Source organism: Lampetra fluviatilis, chromosome 10 (genome assembly GCF_964198595.1).
Source record: "Lampetra fluviatilis chromosome 10, kcLamFluv1.1, whole genome shotgun sequence".
In the NCBI taxonomy this organism is placed as follows: Eukaryota; Metazoa; Chordata; class Hyperoartia; order Petromyzontiformes; family Petromyzontidae; genus Lampetra; species Lampetra fluviatilis.
In genome coordinates this window covers 5,237,115-5,258,443 of record NC_136284.1, presented here as the reverse complement: position 1 = coordinate 5,258,443, position 21,329 = coordinate 5,237,115, and the positions used below count along the sequence as shown (strand labels likewise).

The 21,329-nt window shown below is 42.4% G+C and overlaps 1 protein-coding gene across 1 annotated transcript in view; it reads right to left on the bottom strand.

Moving 5' to 3' along the window:
- Positions 1–21,329, bottom strand: part of CNTNAP2 (contactin associated protein 2) — a 151,625-nt gene that overhangs the window by 50,551 nt on the left and 79,745 nt on the right. Inside the window, exons 4-10 of the mRNA XM_078860254.1 lie at positions 16,630–16,777; positions 13,638–13,841; positions 12,295–12,500; positions 7,194–7,337; positions 6,109–6,373; positions 2,862–3,011; positions 1,183–1,342 (exon numbers count right to left, since the gene is read on the bottom strand). Of these exons, the coding sequence (XP_078716380.1) occupies positions 1,183–1,342; positions 2,862–3,011; positions 6,109–6,373; positions 7,194–7,337; positions 12,295–12,500; positions 13,638–13,841; positions 16,630–16,777 (1,277 nt within the window). The remainder of the gene's footprint in view (positions 1–1,182; positions 1,343–2,861; positions 3,012–6,108; positions 6,374–7,193; positions 7,338–12,294; positions 12,501–13,637; positions 13,842–16,629; positions 16,778–21,329) is intronic.

The window sequence follows — 21,329 nt, the reverse complement described above, 5'->3', positions numbered from 1 at the left end:
ATATACTGTGCGTGTTCACACCTTGTGCACCTCTGTTGAACAATACGCGTAGATCAATTTTATTGCACGTCAATTGGATTTTAGTACCTGTTATATCAGCAGCAAGGCAGCTGGTCCGGGGCTGCCGTTAAGACGGTGCAAGACTGTCACCGCTCACCAGTGCCTACTGTAAGTAGCCATTATCCAATTAATGTTGTCATTCAGAGAGCAACGCCACTTTTTTGCTCGCAACCACACGTCCACAAAACAGACAGCTCCATTAATATGGCTTGGCACCGCCCGGAGCGACGTAGTTATTTTTGGTCCGATGGTTTTTTCCTATTTTAGATCTAGTTGTGGGATTTTCCAGCACTGTTGCTGGAACCGCTCACCCACCACGCTCATGCCTTCCAATTATATTCGAGCAGACAAACAGAAGGTGAGACCGGTGATGGGTTTATGGATTTACGTTGTCGTTTACAAAAAAAAGAACAGAGTTGCCCGTCTGCCGAAAGGTTATAAATATCTTCAGCAGACACAGGCTCAGCATAGTTCCTTACGATTCCCTTGGGCCTGTGTGGTTACAACAATCTACAGTGCCCCGTTCATAAAATCACGTAGCTCAAAGCCATGCTTTCTATTTTCTATAAAACTGCCAGCCTTTCGCATGCCACAGGAGGGAATGCGTCGATGGATTTCACTTGGGTGTTTGCAGTGGACCTCACCATGTACTCTGCACCAGCGGTATGTGATGACAAAATAACTCCCATTCCCTCGAACGTGAATTATGTTTTGCTGTTTGACCTGTTTCAGGTCGTCGTCGTCATAACTTTACACCCAGGGGTGGGCGCTGCTCGTTTCGCATAGGCTCTACAGTAAGCCGTGCCTAAGGTTTCCAGCTGTCATGGTTTTCCCAGAATCGTCTTTTTGAGGTCGCTGTCCTGGGAAATCTTGCCGGAACATTAAAAGTCCGAGTTTTTGCCAGTTGTGTAATAATACACCACTCACGACAACGTGTTTAAAAGTAGTAAATACATTTCCCCCCTATTCTGGGGATGCTCTTGTTATTCATACTCTTAGGGTTTTTTCGGTAAAGTCACGTAGGTAAAAAATAAATAATAATAAAATAAATAATAAACATTAATATGCTCTTCTTGTCAGTTTGTTGTACCTCAGAGGTGGCAACCCTTGCTGTTGCCTCACCTGTCCGTGAGGCCACACTGGTCGAGCATGAGGTTTGTGTAGTTTCCCAGGAGGCCTTGCTGCAGGAGGGAGAGGTCCACCAAGTGATCATCAATATTGATGAGCCTCATGCAGCCCAGGAATGGGGGAAGCGACCTGTTCGCATCTCTCTGAGGAAAGCCTTGGGAGAGACAACAAAATGGCATTCATTTTATTCAAATGACTCACATCGATATATTAAAATAACAAACTCAATATATTCTATTCATGTCTGATGATTTTTTTTGTCTTCTTTTTTTATTCATGTAAAGCTTTTTTGCTTAAGAAAAAATGTATTTCTCTTGAAAGTGCTTATTTTGGACACATTTAAGCAATATGAAAAGTAATGCATTGATAGTGCACAGCCAACCAATCCTTCCAACTTGCTTTAGTTGTTAACACGGTAAATAAAATACACAGCAATGAAGATACCACAAAGGCATTCCGACGTTATGTGTCTCGCTCCTCCATGCTTTAATTAAAAGCAAGCATTGCTCAGCACGGCTGCCTTAGACCCAGAAGTGCTATTGCACGGTGGCAGTGTGCAGCACCCTGCCACTCACACTGCGGTTGCTCAGAGCTGCCATGCGTTTTGAGTTCATGGCTTTTTTCAAAGACTTAATATTCATCCAGAGAGCAGCGCGTGAGTACGTTTGGACAGACTTCATAGCAGAGCTCTCACAGGTCCTATAAGTGTGTGTGTGTGTATCGGCCCAGGCTTCATTATCGTAATCATCCCTTCATATTTTGAACGCACTTAATATGCCGTTACATCTTGAAGCACGTGCGAGGTGTTTTAACAAATCAACCAAATGCCCACGCACATCTGAAAGTGCAATAACAATCAATTACTGTAAAAAAGAAACATGCATATAATGACCGTACTATATAACAAAATAAACATTCTCTTTTTCCTCGTAAAATGCACGTGAGCCATTGTTTATAGCTAATTAGATTTTTAAAAAAGTAAGCCTCGAGTCTGCACTTAAATTAATCTAACCTCGTCAATGTAGTAATATGGTCAGACCGTTCCGTAAATTCAGCGCCACAAGAGTAAAAACACACCACACAATGATAATGTTGATGCGAGGTACCTGAGGAACGTATTGCCTATAACTGGACCTTAATTCTAGATTTGAAGCTTTCGTGACTGCAAGGATTCAGTCTTAGTTTTTTTCGGTAAAGTCACGTAGGTAAAAAATTTAAATTAATAAAAGTCAAATAAAATAAAAAATCACGACGTTTCGGACGTTTGTGACGGTTCCACCTGAAGACGGAGGCTTGTGTTGCCTCCGAAACGTCGTGATTTTCATTTTATTTTTTATTTTATTTTACTTTTATTAATTTTAATTTTTAATTTTTACCTACGTGACTTTATCGAAAAAACCTAAGAATATATAACTGGACCTGACAGTGTATGCAGGAATAAGTGACTGCAACAAGGTAGACACATATGACGATCCCTTATCGTGAAAGGAACTTGAATGCAGTTGAATTATCCTTTGTTTGATCATTTTAACCAGGCGAAAGAAATATGAGACGCACGATACATTTTCTTCTTTTGCAAAGGCGGCCTGGCGCTACGCCGCAATAACCGGTGCCTTAAAAAATCACGACGGCGGGCCATGCAGGAGGAGTCGGAGACCTCCCGAGGTCACCACCTCCGAAGTAGTAGATGCTGCCGGTGGCGACGTGGAAGGGCAGCAGGGAGCGTACGGCCATGTCCTCGGCGCCGTCCACGACGAGGGAGAGCGTGCGCTCCCGCGCCTGCACACTCGCCGTGTGCCACTCGCCGTTGTTCAGCAGCACGCCTTGAGCGCGCGTGGGCACGGGCATGAAGGGGAAGGGGTTGGGGGGGGGTCAACGAAAGTGAAGGAAACACATATTTCTGAAGATATTTCCATAAAAGGGCACGGTGCCATATATATTGGTGGCCACCACAGAGATGGAGCGATGAGATTAGCTCATGTGCAGGAAGGATTGTTTGGATTAAGAGACCCTGAGAGATGACGGATGGGTAGCAGAACGTTTCATTCAGCAGTGGATAGATCATGGCCATGAGTTTTTTTGTAATTGTATTCTACGTTTAAACTAAAGTATTGTACAGTGTGTATACATGGAATTCTGTGTGTTATGTACATGTGCATACCATATATAAACATCCGCCTTGTGTATGTTGCACCGCATACATCATCGTAATAAGGAGTATGAAAATTAAGTTACGACCCGAACGTGCTTCAACAGTCGACCTATTTCATAAAAAAAACATTTCTTTTGAACTTCACTTTAATTGAAAGACAATGTTTCACGCCCAGAGAATCACAGGGGGTAATTTAAACACGCGTCCTAATCAGTATCAACTTCTTCTATCCCGCTTTGAAAGCGGCACCACACGCGCATAAAAATAAAAAAGGTCTTTGTTAACCTAGTAGCACTTATTCATTTAAAGACGTACACGCGCTCTTAATAGTGATAATATATTTTATAGCCCATTTTATAACTATACATGAATATCGTTATGGCCAGCATACAGTATTTCAAACGAATGGAGGCTATGTGTCTGATTTTATATACAGGACACCATTATCAAATCACTTGATAACAATGTAGATGTTATTTTTTCTTTTGAGATAATGCAAAGCATCTGCATATATTTCTTTTTTAAACAACATTTGACGTTACTTTTGTTTGCTCAGCATTAGAAACACAATATCATCTTGATTGGGTGTTCACGTGTACAAATATGTGTACCGTATTGCCGTACATGTTCTGAATTGCACATTCCACATGGATGCAAATGCATTTTAATGTTGTGATAAAAGTCCATTTATGTATGTGCCTGGCGCAGCAACAATACCGCATCGCGTTTTTTTGCCCCTGAATGTGCAGCAGCGATATTATCTGCGCCGGTGATGTGGCCCTGTTTTGTGCTGATGTAGAATAACAAAGAGCTTTGTGTGTTCTTTCGCAACGAGGTTTCTAATGACATTACTTTAATTGACTGCCCTTAATCTGTAATCACGTGCGAGTCCACTGCCGCTCTGGAAATTAATCAATAAACAAAATTGACTTGCCCGACAAAATCTACTGCTTACTACTCTTTTTTTGAGTTGTTAATTGAACTCAAGGTAGCCACATATATACATTGGTGACACAAACAATCAGGCACCCTGGCTATTGATAAAACCATTATTTTGGGAGGTCGAAACTTTTGCAATTTTTATTTGTGGTGCTGTGATTGTATTTTGGAGACAGGGTATTTGCACGCAAATATAGTTTATGTGCATGTGGATATATGTGTGTGTGGGGAGGAGCTCGCAAACATCACTTGTTCAAACGGTCGGTACACGCCATACCAGGTGTCTTTTGTGTGGGGAGTGGTAGTGGATCGGTGAGCACAGTGCGCTATGAACCCGGCCACCTGAGTTCGAATGCCGGTAACAGCCAAAACCATTGGTTCTGGGCCTCCCCGAGGTTGACTTTGACTCAAATGAGTACCTGCTGTGGTGTGTAAACATCACCACAAGAGAGACAAAGGCAGCCAAGCCAGTGCTAGCCACCCACCCCCTCGTGTGCCGTACCCGCCTGAATGGGTGCTCGCGAAAAGCATTTGCCCCAGCAATCCGTATGGCTATCTGGGGGGTGGTCTTTATGTCTCATTGTGCAAGCACGTGTGGATGAGCAGCACAGCGTATGTACGTCCATCCACCCTGATGGGCCCAAGTGACCGCAACGAGGCCCTGTTCAATGATGGATCGATGTGGTACGCGTGCCATGCTGTGCGGCGCTCGCCGCATGCTGAGCCACGCTCTGGCGTCTCCTCCTCCGCAAACCACGACGGCGGGGGATTGCCTGATGGGTGACCACGCCGGCAAACAGCCACCATGGCGCAGCAAAATCGTACACAAGCCCCCCCCCACCCCTCTCCACCCCCACTAAACTCCCATCGCCACTTTTTTCCCCCAAAATCCCCCGCTGCTCAATGCTGCCGCTGCTGCAGTCCCTAACACCGCTCGTGCAAAGCGCACGACCCACGCAGTGCGCACGTCTGTGCGGCTGGTTTCACGGTAGTGAGAGCATAAATAATTTATCGGTGCTGCATTGAGGGCTGCTGGGTGGGTGGGTGGTGGTGGTGTGCTGGTGGTGGTGGGTGGAAGGTGAGCCAGCGGGGGTCTCCTGGGCCTCACGCACGAGCGGTTTTGCATTAGCCTTATAACAGAAAAGTGTTACACAGGAACCATGAGCACGCACTTAATGGGAACATGTGACTTAATGAGAAACCGCTTGCATCAACAACTAGAAGGTTGCCTTATTTCACTTGCATGTCCTTTTTTTACGTGACATCAAAATGAGCCGACTAAAAAGTTAAAACAAAAAACGCTAATGTACTCCTTAATCGGTATAAAATAAATATATCACAAATATTTGTCAGTGATAATAATTACATGAATATAATTGTTCTCACGATCGAGCATTACCTTCTCACTTTCAAGCATTCCATTGCGGTTCTAATTGTAGCTCTGATTTGTGGAGAAGGGTTCCTCAAGGGGGGCATTAGCGATGGGTGAGGAGTGCACCTGTGCAGGCCTTCTGGAGAGGGACTGGAATTTTATCAGCATCGCAGTGGAATCGTACACTACTTGTATCAGCAGTCGGGGCAATTTGCATATTGATACTAGGGCCATTCAAGAGTAAAGTTGGCTTGAACATTTTCCATTGCATATAATTGGCAACAACAACACAATTCCACTGAATAGAATGTTTTAAGAAACATATGGTTTTGACGGGCTCTCAATGTAACATGAAAATTATCCCGGTTTGCTGCTCTGCACCTCATAAACAAAGCTCTCTGCATAACGCTCCATCTACTCACTCGGACAGCTTTCACGGGCATCATGGACGGCTTACCAGAAGACAGATGGATGTCGCTGCTACCGGGGCGAATGAGAGCCAGGTTCAGTTTTCCTTCCCTCAAAGTGAGACGCAGCTCCCCCAGGCCCCGTGACAGGGCGGTGAGCAGGAGGAGGCCCGTGGGGTCCCACGTACGGAACTCCATCGCGACAGCCAGGGCGGCACGCCCCACACGGCCCGTCAGGGCGAGGTGGCCATCCGGCCCGGGGAAGGTGACAGGGATCGCGGGAATGCCGCGTGGACACCCAAACGTCACGTTGCCCTGGCGAGCGCCCCAGGACAAGGAGATACGTTGGTCAGCTAATTTAAATGTTTATTTTATTTTACATTAAATGTAGCTATCTCTGGCGTAAATGCTTGAAGAGAGAATTGTATCGATAGACTTAGGGGGTAGTCTTGCCCCGTATCGTCTAACATTACATGTATTGTGCAATTTATTACTTTTCGCAATGATTAAATGATCATGTACTGGCAACATAAAATAATAAGCAAAGAGGGAATTAGTACTGTGCAGTTAATATTTTCTGACTTGTAATTACCCAATTATTTCACTAACATGATGAAGGGGGATGCTGCCGTGGTGTCATGGTCAGCACTCTGGATTTGCATTCGTGAGGTCGCCGGTTCGATCTCCCAGCACGGAAGTTAAAACGATGGGCAAGTTTTATTAAGCGTCCCGCCTCTGTCCACCCAGCAGTCGAAATGGGTGCACCACAGCCAATGGGCAGGTCGCTTGTGGTGGGGTAAAGTGTGGAAAATCCCACCTCTTTTAAGATATCTGGCCAGGGTATGCAAAATATCCTCCAGAGTGGCTTTTTAGAACTCTCTAGAGTGGTGTGAGCTAGAAATTGCAGGGTTACATGCTTACTTTTACCTATTTTACATTATACATAAAGTTAATATATTTCCAAGGATAATTTTGGTCACACCAATTTTAAACATAATTACAGTCGTCAGTATACATGAGCAGAATATATTCCGAGGCATGCCTCACCACACTCTATCTCCTCCCCATCACCGAGCCCTTAATTTCCAGGACCGTTTTCATCTCCGTGTCCTTCCCGTAAAGCACCCCAACTCACAGACATGTGGATCTGAGGCTTGACCCGCTGGGCGAGGTCTGTCACATACTCTCCGCTGTAGTACACATTCTCCAGGCAACCCAGGAAGTTGGGCCGCCCCATACTTCCCGCCTTGCCTCCAAACGGGAGCCCACCAAACATGAGCTGAGAAAACACAAATACGAGAGAAACAGTAGTCATCACCATCATCAACCATGATCAAATCCACTGCTGGATGAAGGTCACCCCAAGCTGTCACCGTCTCTCATGGATTTGTAATGCAACAAATCATAAATCTGCTACACATCATCTCATTTCATTGCTCCATCTCCTTAGTAGGAGTGCTTTCGGGCGATTTCTCTTGTTTGGCTGTCACACTGTTGTTAGTCTCGACCACCAGACACCGTCCCTTCTAGCGACGTGTCCTTTCACAATCCCATTTATTTTCTTAAGAGTCAATGTGATATCTTTACCTTCAATTTTCTAATTGATATATTCCCACCCCACACCAGGCATAATCAGTGTTTGACCACCGTACTGTATCACGATGGTCAGGCTGATTCAGATATCTCTTGCTACTGATGTGAGACGAGGCCGGGAATCAAAATTATTTCAGTCAGAAAATTAAAATCCCATAAGCCACGGCTAACGTCAGCGGTGAGTGATATCTGAACTTTACATTACCGTACTGTAATTCATTCCATTAATTTTTCTTTCACTTATCATTTAATAAATCCACTTACTTTAACTGTCTTTTTACAAGCACGTCAAGTGACCACTTAAATATAATAGGGGGCATTTAATTTAGAATGAGGCTCAACAGGCTTCGTATTGAACTGTTGGGATTTTGTGAAGTCACCAAGGTCAGCTAGGTTTCCTGCAAACAACGAATAAATGCCAATTAAGCCACAAAAATTCAGTCAATAATAGCCTTGACCGACTGTCTGACCCCTACTCGGTTCCACTGACCAGTCCTGTGAAAGTTAAGGTCTTGTCCTTTCAACCTTTCACTGTGGCCACTTAACCTGGTGACATTTGCCAATGCCTTTCTATTCATGCAGTACTTGTAGATGCAATCTGGTTCCAGTGCTGAAGCAAACATTGTATTTTGTTTTTCAATAAACCATGAGATAAGATGTCAAACAAAAATAACGAGAATACTGTATAAGAAGTCTTCCAACAATGCCAAATTAACAGTGATAACGAAAAAAACTAGCTGATTACACCAGGTCTTATGCGATGAATGAACAGGATTGGACATTATTTATATAAATTACCTTGACATGTATTCCCATGGTGAAAATTTTAGTTGTATTTGAATCATTCACAAACTAATATATTGAAACAACAGTGTTACATTTTCACGTTATTCTTCTTTATTTTTAGTACACCCAGTTCAACTCCTGCCACGAGAGTTCAACAGTAGGAGTTCAACTCTGGAAATCGCCTGACGATGCTGAATGTAATAACTAGCGAAACGTCCTTCCTAATTGCAAGATGTTGTGAATCGCTTCTTCAGCACATCGGTGTGTGCTGAAGTAATAAACATAGTGGGTGTGTTCGTCAAGGCCGTAGCCATGGAGTCAACTTTGGGGGGGGACCAAATCTTCCAGGGGGTCTGGGGGTGTCCCCCAGAAAAAAAATCTAAATTTGAAAACTCATTTCCTGCCATTTCCTGCCTAAAATATTTTAAAAAATCACTAACACATGGGATGGACTTTTTCTTTATTTTTTACAATAATGTCTAATAGTGTATTGTATTATATTGCCTCTGTTTTTTCGTCTTTACCTTATCTTGTTTCATTGTATGTAATGGCAGAGATGAGGGATTAATAAAGTACAACCATAACCACAATCATATAAACAGAAATCTATTTTATAGCAATATATTGGGGGGAGGGGGACATTTTGAGCATATTTGAATATTGGGGAGGATGTGTCCCCCCCAATATATATTATAATTACGGCCTTGGTGTTCGTTTCACCACGTTACAGCTCTTTATTCGGCTGTGTCGCGTGGAAGAGGGTGTACCATATGCGTTGGAATATTTCTCACGTGGCGATATGACCTAAAAAAAATCAACTGTGAATCGTAACGTTGATCACGAAAGCCTACGCGTTCAAACACGTGTGAGTGTCAGTCGCCGGGGGTAGTGGAGCCAGTAGACCCGAGTAGTGGAGGGCATCGCACGGCAGGGTGAGAAATTCGCAAAACGATCACATCCTTGGCACATAACCCACACAGCCACGGAGGCACCTCCAGCAGCACTGTGCCCAGCGCGATAAACCAATTACGCATCCTCTCAACCCAAACCAAATGTTCTTGCCAGCGTTTCTTTTCACAGTAATTTAGTATAATTACGTGACTTAAGTTACAATAAATTATCAACATAACCTCTGTGTGGCCGCGGAGACTTGAAAGCAAATCTGTTTCGGAGTAAAAAAAAAAAGGTTGGCAGCAAAATGTTTTCAAACTAAACTAATAAGCATATAAAAATAATACAAAAAAAATTCCGTATGTGTGTAATATGATTATTTAATTGGTATAAGTCTGCAATGTGCTTGCATGTGGTGGTTAGTTGTAGAGTCTGAGCTAAGCAGGATATCAGTATCCTGCCTGAGGAGCTCAGTTCCATCTAATTATTATTCTTTATTGGTAATGTGGCAGAGCTGAACTATGACCCCAGTAAGGCAGCCTTTGAAATCCTAACTGGTGGAGTTACTATTGAACTCTCTTAGATTTTGACCACAGCATTAGTTTTCTGAAACAAAACAACTATCTGCTTTAATTAAGATTAACGGAAGTCCTTTGTAAGTTTGCAATTTATTTTAAACTACTTCAAAGCCATATGTTGGGCTTTTGTGCACTCGTCGATATATTGTGTGCACTAAGCTCGCCCTTCCAACAAGTTTTTTTTTTCAATTAGCCGTACCCTTATGTTGCGTTCAATAGCGGCGCTTTAATGATTTTCATTACTGGATGTGATTGCGTTAATGTAGAGCAGCAACAGACAGGGTTGAGGGCTGCAGCGGAGTTGTCTTCTCAAATCGTGCGCATGCCAAGCCTATTACAGGCCTTCCATGTACGAAGAGTGGTATCCTGATGGGAAACCAAATGTACTCATTCAATTAGCGTATAATTTCATATTGCTCAGTGGCGTCGCACGCATGTCTCCCCTGCACGGTGTTTCAGAAGCCTCGCAAGTCAACAGGGAGGGATGGTGGCGAGAGCACGTGTGAAGGAGAGTACATGACAGTGACAGGGGGAGTGGAGCAGAAGTTGTCAGGGAATGTGTTAGACAACACCCTTCTTGCTAACAGGCTCCTGTTAATCATGTAAAACTAAGAGAAGCAAAAGCATAAATCTCTGCAGGGACAACATTATGAATGATGTATTATATCGGCACGATCACATTTATGTAATTCCGGGATTTATTTAATAAATCCTCCATCATGGCAGATATGGGTTACACTCACACTTGAATGTGCTCAAATCCATCTTAATATTTACATCATGGGTTGGAAATAATTTAATGAACATTGAAATTATTTCTTGTAGCAGAAACTTACCAATACAAGTGTATTTCAGGAATATGTACATTAATTATGCAAACAATAATATATGATTTGTGTTCGATTCCTAAAAAAAACATGTATACGCAGCATATATAGGATAGTCTTCATTGTTAAACATTGTACTGTGAAATTTACTTTAAAGAAATGAGGAATATCAAGAAATTATACAAGTTACTTCTGTTATTGACTGGTCAAAATGACTGGCATGTTGTGGTTTTGGCACACATTTTATGAGGTCGGGGAAATGGTAAAGGAACATGATAATAAACACGATTATTGCATTTAAAACAAATTGTCTGTAATCATATTCAAAACAATTGCATGCAATAACGACATGTAATTCAATGCAAATGTAAACACAAGTACCCATTCATACACCCGTGCCCTCACTCACATGGACTAAGCCCAGATTTCACCCCGAATCTCACCCTGGTCTTCAATCAATAGCATCCGCGTGAAAGGACAAAATGAAAACTAGGACGAGTGATCGGCAAAGTCGTCTGCTTGTGTTACGGTTGAGTCGGACTGTGCGTCACCAGCTGAGCGGCTGCTGCCAATGTGGACCGACGAACATCGATATGTCTTTTCTCAGACACGGGGTCATGTCCCCTGCAAGAGGTGCCAATGTTACCGTATCAGTTGCCTTACATTAAATAAAAATGGCACGGCACCGTGCTTTCTGGGTATCAGCAGAATGCACGGAAAGGCACAATAGTCATTCAATTGGGTATATTTTATATGCATAAATGAGATTAGCTTTCTGAAGCAAATATAAAAAAAAATACAAATACACCATGCACACAAAAATGTTAATGCTTCAATACCCATAACTTTAAATGAGACCCGAATACTCATTAAAAAAAGCATGCAATGCTAAAAAATTATAGTCTGCCAAACATACAACCAAATGAAGTATTTGACATCAGCAAACACAAACTTTTGATTTTACTTTGCTTGCAAAAGCCCTTCATCCTATGTTGAATATACTTTTTTTCCTGTGTTTCTAAAATTACCAGCCTTTAACTCCATATAAGCCACAGGCATTTCACTTAGACTCGGAGTCAGTGTGCAGTGGTTCACTTTACAACAAGAATCGGGCAAATTCCTATCAGTAAAGGAGACGTGCTTATGTGGCTGCCTCAGGTGTAGCTTATTATTAAGTTACGGCTCATTTCCTTCCCTTGCAATGTATCTACAATGACTGTATCAATCTTAGAAGACGGCGTTAATAACATACAAATTAAATGATATATAATCTTCAATAAAAACATAAAAAAATGTATATATATAATCCTCTCAATTAAGAACAACAAATCATTCCATGACCAATTCAGTCACAGCCTCTATACAGCATCCAGGTTCAATGTGTTTTTTAAGTATCCGTTTAAAGAAAAATCAGCAATTGAAGAACACACATTTATCATCAATATGCAGCTTCTAATTTACCCTTTGTTAGGCATTAATCAGAATATTATTGACAAATGTGTGAATAATCCATCGGGTCGGTTCTCAGAGACATCCGCATTTTCGCGAAAGGCCAACGCACCTGGTAGTCGAGGTCGAGAGAATCATCATCTCCCTTCACGTGGAAGCGCTGTGTGTGGCGGTCCACCGTCAGGTTGCCATGGCGACCGCTGCGGACAAGCATCACGTCGTGCCAATGCTGGTCGTCGAGCAGGCTGCCAGCGCTTGCAGAAGTATGCACCACCTCGCCAGGGCCACCCCCACCAGCAGGTCCCGTCGGCTCCTGACCTGTTTCACACCACGACCGATGCCATCGCCACGGAAGAACGAACAGGAGATTGCTATTTATGATTATCTGTGGCTCAGCACTCAATAGTTCTCAGTGTGTATGGACTGATATCTAAAAGCGGGTCCTCAACCTTTCTGATGGCGGGCGAGAAGTCTCAAGCCTCTACTTGAAATACAGCTTCAGAACTTAAGAGCAGCATCAGAAAACAGTGACCCCTCGTTGAGGGAGGCTTTGACAGGAGGCCTTGTTTGATGGATTAGAGGGCACGTAGTGGATAGTAGGGTCAGGTAATGGGGAAGGTAAGAATTTGATGGCACAAATTCAGCCAGAAAAAAGTTATGGTGATGATTTGTTTTAAGGCATGTGCAAGTGAAAGAATACGAAACAATTCGCTGCACACTACAGAGGCCATCATCTTAGACCTCCCGGCACCAGTCTTCACCTTATCCATTACTTCCTCCTCCATCACATATAATTGGCAGGTGAACAGGGAATTCTTTGGAGGTGCTAACAAGTTGATGTGGGTGTCCCCTTCAGTATCAGGAATATTGTTCTCAGATATGTAAAATTATGAGAGAGTGCGAGTCTGTAGGTGTTATTGAGGATTATTTTAAGCTTTCCTGACTCCTCACATCATCTTGAATGCAATAAATGCAGACGGTGTGAAGGGGGAGGTAAGGGTAGCAGTTTAACTAAGGCAACTCCAAAATATATCTTGGGGCTCTTCAATTAAAATGTTGTGAGGGGCACCTTGGTGGACTATTGCTTGAGTGAGACTTTCAATTTCAGTTCTTATTTTTTTGTAATAAACTGAACAAAAAACAATAATTCTATGACTTCTGAATGCATTAGAGCACTGTTCAACATCAAGAACTGAGGATTCTACGCGTCTAACATATTTAAAAAAACTAACAGTTGCTCAGCATAGGCTCAAAGACCCAAAGTGCCAAGTGACCAGGAACAAGCAACAACAAGCATTAATCCACATCGACCCTACAAGTTTCAAATGAGTCCATCCGATTAGTAATGGTGCCAATTTCGAGGAAGCCTCAGCCTTAGGCCATCCTGATTTGGTGTGGATGGGGTTGGGAACGAATCGGGGGGGGGGGCTAGGCGATTAGGATCGGAGACTCCACCAAGGCTGATGAGCAGGTGCAGACATCCACGTTGGAGCTCCAGGGTGAGGGTGTCTCCCCGCTGGCCCTCCCCGTGCAGCAGCACACCCTCGCCGAGCGCAGAGCGGAACCGCAGCGACACCACGTCCTTGCGCGTCCGCCGCGTTTTTTGCTCGAAGCGGTACGCCAGTAGGCTCCGCCCGTCGAAGAACACGGCCTCCGACTCTGGGCACGGTGGTCGGTGGTGTGGCAATACCGGCAGAGGCGTCAAGGCCACTTCCTCACGATTGACGCGACCAAAAGTGTCGGTCTCGCCGGTACCGTAATTCAAAATAATGGCACTCGGAAAAATCCTGACACGCACTTTGCACAATGATTGCACGTCGATATCGGGGCAGGAATGCGCCAGAGTGTGGCCTTTCATGAATAGCCTGTGCCACCATTAAACAGCAAATGCGCTATCGTGCATGAAGCCCTTAAACCATAACCTCTAACCCAGTCGGAAATGTTCAATGATTTATCAGTGGGCCAGTATTTTGTGTTAATGGGCAGATATGTCTAGTTTTCACTTAGTATATTTAAATTTTAACTTTTTTGAGATTCAGCATACATTTGAAAATTTTTAAAATGATGTTATACTGCACACTGAATATCAGAATATATGTTTTCCTTCTAAATGTGATATGTTGGTTACAATAATAATTTGCTTAAATGGCAATTTGGATTTATAGAGCATATAAATGCAATTGAATGAAGACACTCTAAAATAACTTGTGCGTGCAATAAAACTCACTGTTAAATTTAAATGTGCTATGGCCATGAATGCGATTATATTTTGATGGAGATATTGGAAGTAATTATATACTCGTAGAGGTGTAGGGGAAATCAGGGAAGTGACCCATAATATAATGTAATTATTTGGTTATTTCAGCTTAAGAGTTAGTTTATTTTGTAAGGCAATTTGTCTATTGTATTTGAAATGGATTACCAGTTTACACAACCTCTACTTAACGTGTCATTTTCAGAATGACGTGGTAACCTACATTGCTTTATCCAACATTACCGCTCTTCAAACAGCCTGATGAAAATGAAGTGATGCAATACAATAAGAGTACATTAGGCTAAATATTGCAAAACAGATACAAGTATGTAAATGACAACATGATTATAAGTGGTGACAAGCCTGCTCAGTTATGACTACCAACTGGAGCAGAAAAATAATGACATGTCAACATAACAGTTTTATGTACGTCTTATTCGTAATATACAAAATCAAAGCTGATGTTGCAATATATTACAGCGATTGTATTCATAAATAGGGCGCAATAAAAATTAAACAGTTGATTTGTGTTGCAGTTTTGTACAATTACCTTTAAAAGGATTTCAATACTTAAAAAATAGTTTCTCCCCTCAGCAGTGTAGCTGCAGAAAGTGGCGAGTGTACACATTTGCAGCAATGGGCTTCTGGTGCTGTGCCTTGCACTCTCGAGAAAAATGTTCACATTACAATGAGACACTATGCCACTGTTCTGCATTTCTCCGGGAAGCTGTAATTCACAGGAACTTACTCGAGAGAAAATAGGCAATAGTGGAGCACTTAGAGACTTGGCCCATTATTTTAGAATATCTCAGCAGGTTTTGAAGACAGTTATTAGACTCTAAACAATCATGGAACGGGAAGACAGTGTGCCGAGCAGAGACACATTTCAAGAACACTTTGGCCGAGATCCCTGCATCTGTAAATGTAAAAAAATCATCATCGTACTCCAACAGTAATGATTAACTATTATATTAACACAGAACATCAATAAACTCATAATCAATTCAACAGCACCTTAATAGCACCTGAAGTGCAGCAACTACATTCAGGCAATATAATCTGAAATATGCGTGCCCCTTGCGTGATTTTAGTTTGCAATAATTATTCAGATACAGTGTTGAGCAAAGCCTACATAAAGTAGGAAACAAATTTATCCCTCTGGCAGGTAAGCCCTAAAAAGGAGACATTGCAATCACACGAGGTAATGGGTTTCAGTCCTAGTTTCAGACGCTAACAGCCCACAATTCCGTGACTTCCAATCTGCTTTATTCATATGCAAAACAGGCGTCCCTTTATGTGTAAACAAGGTGGGTGCACTGCTTATGTCTGTGCACTGGCATATATGTAAATGAGGGAGATGACAGTGGTCCCTGAGGCCTCCGGTGAGGATCACTGATCCAATTAAGAAGCTTCTCATCCTTATTGGCTCGTTGGGCTGCCCTGGGCGCAGAAAACAATTGCACGGACAAGACTCACGATCAAACTGATATAAATCAATAGGAACTGATTTAGCTTGGAAAATTTGACGTAATTTTGCGAGGCACGTTTGTTGAAACAGCCCTGTTCGAATTTTTTTTGTGCAACTGAAGCCTGTGAGTGTGATTTTTTGCATTACAAAAACCATTCCCACCGCTGCGCCCCACCTCCACCTGCCGCTTGTAGCTCCCAACCACTACTCCATCTGCCATTTACCACCCCATACCTGGCCTCGCATCCCTACTCTCCCTGCCCTGCAGAAAAATAATAACTGAAATCCCATGATATTGTTGGCATTGACTGTAGTTTAAATGCCAATGCGAACATAGCGGCGTGAGAGAGAGAGACAGCTAAATAGAGGTACAGTAGCGGTGCTGCCCAGTGATTTGTTGCTTATGGGTGGTGGAAGAATCTCCACTTCAGGGAGTTCTAAGATTCCCCCCTGGAGGGTATTTAACCTCCTCTTCCACCCACATTTTACCCCACCACACGTAACCTAACGACCATCCGACTGTGGTGTTACCCATTATATTGCTGGGTGGACAAAAGCAGTGGCGCTGTGGGGGAGAGAGAGATTCAATTACCACTCCGGGAGATCAAACCGGGCAACCTCTGAATTGCAAGTCGAGTGTGCCAACCATTACACCGCGGCGGCGGCAAATGGACCAAAACAAAATTGAAAAAGAGAGCGTCATGAAGAGACTGAGCGTAACCCACTGTAGGCACAGCCATAGACCTCCACGCGCAGGCCCACCCAGCGGGAAGCGTTCCAGTCCAGGGGAACAAAGCGAAGGTAGCGTGCGACGATCGGGTGCTGGAGCTCGTGGCGAACCACCTCGTCAGAGTTCTCATTGCCTGGAAACACCTGGGGAGCGTCAACACACACACACAGCACAGCGGCACTGAGGATTCAGCACGATTTGCAAAATGTCTCTCGATTAAATTTCGATGTAAAGCTTTCGTGACTGCAGGGATTCGTATTCTTGGTTCTTTCGGTGAAGTCACGTAGAAGGGAAATAAGAAAAATAAAACAATAAAATTCTCACGACGTTTCGATTGCAACACAAGCAATCATCATCAGGTGTGAAAAACAAGCAATCGTCATCAGGTGTGAAAAACCTGATGTTTTTTTCACACCTGATGATGATTACTTGTGTTGCAATCGAAACGTCGTGAGAATTGTATGTTTTATTTTTATTATTTTATGATTTCCCTTCTACGTGACTTTACCGAAAGAACCAAGAATATGTCTCGTTTATTAAGGGCTCAAGCTTGCGTATGGCGAGCTTGAGCCCTGTTTGCACCTGGTCAATGGAAATAATGTATTACAAAATAATGTATTCAATAATGCATTTAAAACAACCATCTCATTGCTCATAGGAACGGATGGAAGTTTAATGCGATGAGGATAACCATGAGTCACTTTTATGTAATTCATTTATAAGCGTGTTTATTTACTACTATAATGAGCCAAGAATGTCTGCGAGTCACGCACGTGACGTCACTCCACATCGACCAGCCCCCCTCATTAATAATCATGAGCCGTTGACGTCACTCCAAATCGAGCAGCCCCCCTCATTAATATTCATGCGCAGGTGAGGTCCTCCAAATGGACACCCCCCCCGCCATTAATAATAATTAGCGGGTGACGTCACTCCACATGGGGGGGGGCGAGGCGCCTCCTCCCCCCTCATCGGCGTCAACTTACAACCCTCACTACAAAGGCAGAACCCCACGTCACGCGATCTCCGTAGCGCTGTTGAGACATTGAAGTAAAAAGGACGTCATGATGAACAAGGGATTATAACCTTAAAATTAAATAAGTCTGTGTCACCGAGGCCTTACAAATTCCACACGCATTGATCCAATGAATATCACGCCGCAGTCTGATTTTCACTTGCACGTTTCAGATTTACTGCAATACACCCGTCCTTGGACGAGCCAAAAGCTATTTGGGAACAAGTCAACAACGAAGGATGTTAGAGTTGATCTAAATAAATTATCCAGTAGACAGTCTCTTGTGCTCATAATATGTACTGTGTAATTCTTCTTAATTAAATGTCCACCACTAATGTTGATGAGCACAAACACCGATACTATTTTCACATGGCTGGTCGTGACACAAACCATTATTTTAATAGCAGGGCAACATTTCTATTTTCTCATCACCCTCTAGCCTTTTAATCATATTTAACACATTTGGGAACAAGTCAATTTGTCCTCAGCAGTGCAGTGGTGTCTCTGCTGTTTTCATGGATACCCAAAATTGAATTTCTATCACGTCTGTTGCAGTTTGGCACTCCCATGTATTCTGCTGTGTTTGTGTGACATAGTAGTCAAATTAACTGCATTGAGTATGCAGATGTGGATCAATATGGGTAAATTAACAATAATGAAAAGTGTAATTTCTTAAAATTTTAATGTTTGACACCTGTATGATTTGTATTGGCTGTATTGTTATTTTTTTGTAATACGCAATGTTGTATTTTGATTTAATGAGAAATGGATGTTTCCATATGGCCTGAGAGTGAGTTTTCGAGCATAGCCTGAAGTGTCAATCGTTAAATAATTATCATTGGGTTGGGAACCAGCTATGGGGATTGACATTCTTGAGAGTGGCCTTGCTTTTCTCAGCAAACTTTTTCTTTTCATTCAATACAATCCGCTAGATCATCTGGCCCACATTAGCTATTTCTACCATTATAATATACCCTCCCAGAAGTTTTAATTACATCACGGATATGTGTTTCATAGATTCGACACAGGCAAGATCCCAACTCACTCGCTTACAAATAATATGGATGCCCTCAAAAATTTTCCAGAACAAAGGCTGACCAGTGAACTGTGCTCACAGAGACTGAAATTTCACTATCACCATTCTATCATACCACTAAAGTTTGAGCATGATAATTATTCAAAAAGAACATTTATGTCAACCATTTTTATTTGCCTTCCAGTTACATGACTGAGTCACCAATCTTTATGACCCAGATTCATGGTTATGATCTAAACAGTGAGCCTAGAGAACTGCACGTTCGTGATTAATAATGTGCAGCCATCTGCCCATCCACTGCTGGATAAAGTCCTCCTTGCACATTGTCTGTAATTTGGTTTGCTTTGACCATAGTTCACTCTGACGTTCTGTCCAGATTGGTGAAGGGTGCAGCCAGGACCAGTTTCAGATATCAGCTGCTGCCGATGATAGCCATAGCTGGGAATTCAACTCGGTTTGCTGGGTTCATAGCACAGTGCATGGATCACTGCGCCACTGCTCTGCCACACATCGAAAAGTCTGCAGCGATGTAGCAGTCTCATAGTAGAATACATTTTCTGTGGTAGCTTGTCAATATGTTTTTTTAAAGCTTCCCCACAACCAATCATTGTTCATGAATCAAAATACTAAACAACTTTAATCTCCAAGACTTCTGCAAGCAAAAATAATACGCTTTTTTGCTGTTACTCAAAACCATGCATAGCAAAAAGCACTTCGATTAAAGTTGGTTATTGATAGAAGTTATGGAATAATGAATTACATATATAGGTGGAGTGGTTTTGCAGTACAGTAGTTACTACTTTGGAACCTGAACCTGGTGATCCGAATTTGATTCCAGGCCATGGATAAATGAGTGGTGAGTGGCGAGTGCGACTAATTCTGGGACCACTCATTAATAATCCACACCGACCATGATTAATATTATATCATAATATTTAAATATATAATACATCATTAGTGGGGCAAATGTCTAACAAATTTTAAGAAATACCTGCCTCTGACTGCCGGTGATCATCACACTGTGAAACTACGAAAGCAATAAGCGTTGTATTCTTAGGTCTCTGTAAGTAGAATCATCACAGTATGTTGTTCATCATTTGCTACCTGGCTTTCTTTTTTCGGTCGCTATGACATTTCATTGGGCTCCTACCTTACCATGCCCCCCCCCCGGCCTCACCAGGTGAGTGGTTACACCACCACACCCATCGATTGACCTCCGCCGGTGACAACCAGTGAGGGTGGAAGAAGCAAAAAAGAAAGATCGAACCGGGATAAAACAAAGAGAGAGCAAGCACACACGATGATGGCTTGATGGAGACATGAGTGACAGGCTGTCTGTAAAGGTAATGAAAGAGGGAATGTGTGAGCACTACTGTGCCACTGCAGTATCCTTGCAACACAAGAAAGAAAATCCTTGATTTTTTATTTATAATCATCCCTTGGTCGGACAGTTTTTTGTTGTTGCCTGGAACAACGGAGTGAAATATATTTCATGATCTATGAAGCAGCACAATTTAAAATTCAGCAACACACACACTTTAGGGTCAACCCTTTGCATTGTGAATATATATGCGCTGCTTTTGTGGATTTCTTTGTCGATGTTAATTGCCTATGTGAAATTATTTTTTCTTTTGATTTGAAGCTTTCGTGACTGCAGGAATCCATACTCTTTGGTTCTTTCGGTAAATTCACGTAGGTAGAAAATAAAATAAATCACAACGTTTCGATCGCAACACAAGTGGTCGTCCTCAGGTGGAAAAAAATAAAAATATAATCCAGCAGTAGAACTGGTGAACGGGTCTGAACGGTTCAGCAGTTCCACTGCTGAATTATATTTTTTCCGCCTGAGGACGACCGCTTGTGTTGCGATCAAAACGTCGTGATTTATTTTATTTTATACCTACGTGACTTTACCAAAATAACCAAAGAGTATGTTTTGTTTACTGTAATTTGTTATTACCTGCAATAATCTTTTTTTGCACGTGTTTTCTCCGTGACATCTTTTTTGAGTCACGATTTCTCACGTGAATGTAAATAATCATACTGCAAACTTGATTTTAAGCTTTCGTGACTGCAGGAATTACTCTTTGGTTCTTTCGGTAAAGTCACGTAGAAAGAAAAGAAAATAATTAAATATTTTTCTTACACCGCCTAAATACAATTAATATTTGTTTAAAGTAATTACTATCGATTCAGTGGTAGATAACAAGTTGTCCACCAGGATAATGCCTGAAAGGGCTTTCATTATGACCTTTTAATTATGATTATCATTCACTATAATCTAACCACTTTTGGATGAAGGCCTACCCAAGCCATCACCGTCTCCCACGGTTGTTACGATTTAACAATCCATCTAGCACCTGCACATGAACTGATCTCGTCACTCCATCTCCTCGGTGGATGTCCTCTGAGGTGTGTTTCCTCTTTTGGCTGTCAATTCGTCGTTAACCACCAGCCATCCTCTCTTTGAGCGACGTGTCCTACCCAAGCCCGCTTACTTTACTTAAATCACAATACAATGTCTCTAATTTTCGTAAGTTATTTTATGAATGTGGTCGTCTTTCTGGAATTGCACGCATAGAATTTCAGCATAGAGAGAGATTTGTGCAATTACAATGATGCATTGCTCCATGCTTACAGTATC